A 4,144-nucleotide genomic window follows, 5' to 3' on the forward strand; every position below is an offset into this window, starting at 1 on the left:
CAAGTATTAAGGATATCACAAAATCTCATTGAAGACGGGCTATATCCGTTACAAGCTTGTGACGGATACAGTTTCTTCTCACAAAATGTCCATTAAGAGACGAGTGGGAAGCACATGGGGGTGCCCCACCTTGTCCCCTCTCCCTTTTTGTGAGAGGTCATAAGCTTGTGACGGGATTAGCTCGTTACAAGCAAGACTAACTGAAAGGATATAATGTACATAAATTTAATATTAGGTACCATGTACAAAGTGACAAAGTTCAAAGCTCCACGTGATTTTTTTTTCATTTTTTTTCATAAACTAAAATTTGAAATTGAGAACAAATCAAGTTACAAATCTTGCCATCAATTTATATCACCAATTAATTCTAGTTATTCTTCTTCTTTGATTAATTTCATAACTGCATTCTAAAACTTAAATAACGCCAAATAAACGAAGTATCAAACATTAATTAATTAGTTAAAAAACCGTCTGTCGAAAATTTTTGCATTCTAAACTTAAAAGATGCCAAATAAATGAAGTATCAAAGACTAATTAATTAATGGGACATGGTATTCATCTCCATACTGGTGATAACACTCATTATAAGCTCTTTAGTCTCTTCAATGTCAGGGCTCCCACCACATACACCCTGTAAATACATACAACTGCTGTTAGGTTCTATATTTAACATTGAGATGATCAAGTAATTAGCCATAATCAAATAGTTAATCACATATTTCTGACCTCTAAACAAGAATTAATAACCGCGGCGCCTTTGGAGGTTGTAAGATTAGTATCGTTGAACTCGAGGCCGAGCTTGGTTAAGGCTTCCACCAATTTGGTTAGTCCTCCCATTCTTTTCTGAAATACTACTTTCACCCATATCTTCTTCTCATCTATTGTAATCACCTTCACTTCTGGCTATAAAATTTATCACATAAACTTGTATAAAACCGTCTTATATATAATGTTGATAATATAGAAGGTAAAGTAAGAGGGAAACCTGTATTCCCCAAGCCTTCATTTCTTGGGCTTCGTCTTTTGCAGTAATGATTGGTTTGATATCGTCCTTAGGTTCAGTCTCCCTTAGTTCAAGTAGCTCACCAGTAAGCTCATCCACTTCCTTTGAGAGTTCCTCAATGTATGTTATCGCGTCTTTGATTATTGTCGCTTTCGTCATCTAATTTTAATTTCCAAAATTTGCATCAAACAATAAACCTCAATAATATAAACATTCACAGCAAAACACACAATTGATGAATATATGGGGCTATGGGCGTATGACATTCATAAAACAAACAAAAAAATTCATTAGCAACTTTTTATCGAACAAAACCCCGAAATACTTATTTCTTCCATCGTAATTATTTATTTACCTTTAGTTTAAATTCCGGAAAAAAAAAGTAGACAAATAATTGGAACGGATGGATGTGTCATGTGTATAACAATCATAATTTACTCTACTTAATTAAACGTTGGGCCTAATAAAATTATAAAAAGTGGCTAACAAAATTGGAAAATTCTAGAAATAAAATTGGCCATAGTCCTCCTTGGAATTTGAAAATTGATGCTACTATTTTTGTTATCAATTACGTGGTGTAAAACAAATGTTTATATAATTATATACGCGGACTCGTGATGATATCATGAGACCGATATATTTGAGGATGTAAGTAAGGTAGCTAGCCATTCCTCAAGTTATTAGAAAGGAATTATAGTTGAATGAGTTAAGATGAGACGATTTTAGAAGAAAGTAAATGAAGTTGGATATTATATATAGTTTATGGGAAGTTAGGGATAGGGAAGGTACATTAGTGATAATAGGGACTAATGTTCGAAGCATGAGAAGGCGATCATTGAGCTTAGCACGACGCCTCCTTTCAGCATCTAAATTCTTTGATTTAAACCGGGAATCATCACCGCTATTGTTGTTGCCCTCATTCTCCATGTTTCTACCATTACGTTTCCTCTTCCCGGCTTGATTTCTCCAATTGAGTCCCTCCTCTTCCATGCTCAACTCATCAATGTCAGAAACGTCACCGAACTCCATATTATTATTACAAGTTTTTTTGGTACTTTGAGGATATTTTTTAGTACAAGTTTGAGGAGAGAAGTACTTGAAAATGAAGGGTATGTCCTAAATATATAGCGTGTACTTGGTTTAGTTTCGCTCCCTTTTAGTTTTTAGTTTAGTTTTTTTGGAGGGAATCTTATTGTTAAGGGTTGTTAGGTAAAAAATGTAGGGAGGTAGAAGACTCGTTTTGGCATGAGGAGTGAGAGAAGAGATCATGAGAGATCAGTTTGTTGCCGCCTTTTCGCCTCACCTTTTCCTAACTAATTACGACCATACTACTACGTAAGTACGTGAAACGTACTTAATGATAATGTTAATATCAAGTTGAGTATTTCAAGTTCGGAGTGAAAAGAGCATGTTATATTTACAAACGGGTTTTGGTCGATTTTTTTAAGTCGGGTCATCTTTAAGTACATGAAAACGGTGGAACACACCTAATCCCCCCTACTACTAAGAGAATAAAAATTCTCTTAGTTTTCCCTCCAAAAAGCATCTAACTAAATAAGGTAATAAATAAAATTTTCTTTCATTACATTATTATCTTTTCAATGAATATATTCTTATAAATAAACTCTAATTTTTTAAATAAATTCATAATTATAATTTTTCATTAAAATAAAATAAAATTGATATTAAACTATAAAATATAAGTGGCTAAATTTTTCAGTAATTCAATAATTATTACTGTAGAGAATAACTTGACACATGCTTACTATTAGCTTTGTGACAAAAAAACACACTAAAAAAAATTCACAACTTAAATACATTTTTTTATTAGTTTTTCATTTCATTTTTTGTTTCATATCAAAATAATTGAGTGTACTGATAAATATTAATGAGGTGCAAATTTAAAAAGTATATAAATCCTCCTATATACTAAGATAATACAACTTCTCTAAAGTTTTCCCTCCAAAGTGCTCAAACTTATGTATGGAAACAAATTAAATTTTCGTTTATTAAACTAATTTTCCATTTAAAATAATCTATACATAAAAACCTTATCTCCTATTATTAACTTTGTGACGAAAAAAGATTTTTTTTTTAAAATAATTTGATGTAATTAAAATATTTTCATAAAAAACATAATTCATGAAATTATTCAATTTTTTTGATTAATTTTAATATTAGTTATTTTTTATAAAAATTTGTGAGATATAAATCTAAAATCTATAACTAATACATTAAAAATTAAAAGGCCTATATTTACCGCGCATTTGCGCGGGATCTACACTAGTGATAACTAATTGTTTAAATATAAAGTTGAGTTATTTCTGGTTCGGATTGAAAAGAGCATGTTATGTTTAAATGGATTTCGGACGACTATTTAAGTCATCGGGTCATGTTTAAATAGGTTTAGTGTAATCCTCGCATGTGATATACTCCTTACATCTCGGTCATTTATTTACCTTTGATTTTGGCACAATAACCAAGGAAAGAGGAGATGACCAATTATCAATATCAATATCAATATCAATATCAATATCAATCAATATATCAATATCAATATATATACTTAAAAGAGAAACTTTTAAAGCGATTTCATTGGCTACAGTTTTTGTTACTTTTCGAGCAATATTATTGGTTACAGTTATTGTAAACTAATTAAATAGTATAATATTGGAATTGAACAAGAAATTAAATAATTAATTATTAATGAAAATATCATATGTCATAATCAAAAAGACAACCGACTAGGAAGTGTAGATCTGATCAAATTCTATTATCTTTCATATAAAGCTAAATTCTATCTATAAACCCTAAGTGTATATAAACCAAATCTCCCCCATTAACCTGTCCCTCAACGCTATAAATTATTTGTGCATGACATTATTTTGTATTGTGCTTTTTTTTTCCTTTTTTTTTGATTTTTCAGAAAACAATGAAGAGTGTCTATTTAACATAGTGGAAGAGAGGTATTGAACTTAGCATTGCAATAACACCACTAAGATTGGTATTGTTTTTATCATCATATCGATGTTATTGACGGTAAGACGGTAACTACACGTATACACCTATTGTTTTCATATGTATAATATATTAAATGAAAAAGGAAATTATGTTCTTTCCTTATACTCTCTATATAACGTT

The 4,144-nt window shown here is 30.5% G+C and overlaps 1 protein-coding gene across 1 annotated transcript; it reads right to left on the reverse strand.

Annotated features, from left to right (window-relative positions):
- Positions 1 to 431: 431 nt before the first annotated feature.
- LOC141629341 (transcription factor DYT1-like) lies at positions 432 to 2,140 on the reverse strand. The gene is made up of 4 exons (XM_074442360.1): positions 1,793 to 2,140; positions 986 to 1,162; positions 727 to 903; positions 432 to 631 (listed from the first exon to the last, which is right to left on the reverse strand). Exons 1-4 carry the CDS (start codon positions 2,030 to 2,032, stop codon positions 539 to 541), a joined length of 687 nt encoding a protein of 228 aa, XP_074298461.1. The 5' UTR covers positions 2,033 to 2,140; the 3' UTR covers positions 432 to 538.
- Positions 2,141 to 4,144: the final 2,004 nt, after the last annotated feature.

The sequence above is a fragment of the Silene latifolia genome, chromosome 2, assembly GCF_048544455.1.
Source record: "Silene latifolia isolate original U9 population chromosome 2, ASM4854445v1, whole genome shotgun sequence".
Classification (NCBI taxonomy): domain Eukaryota; kingdom Viridiplantae; phylum Streptophyta; class Magnoliopsida; order Caryophyllales; family Caryophyllaceae; genus Silene; species Silene latifolia.

Excerpts from the sequence above, each read along its gene's own strand:
- LOC141629341 (XM_074442360.1), bottom strand. The coding sequence starts at position 2,032 with ATGGAGTTCGGTGACGTTTCTGACATTGATGAGTTGAGCATGGAAGAG. Across the intron at positions 1,163-1,792 it reads TAGTCCCTATTATCACTAAT|ATGACGAAAGCGACAATAAT; the intron begins GTACCTTCCCTA and ends AATTAAAATTAG. Across the intron at positions 632-726 it reads TTATTAATTCTTGTTTAGAG|GGTGTATGTGGTGGGAGCCC; the intron begins GTCAGAAATATG and ends ATGTATTTACAG.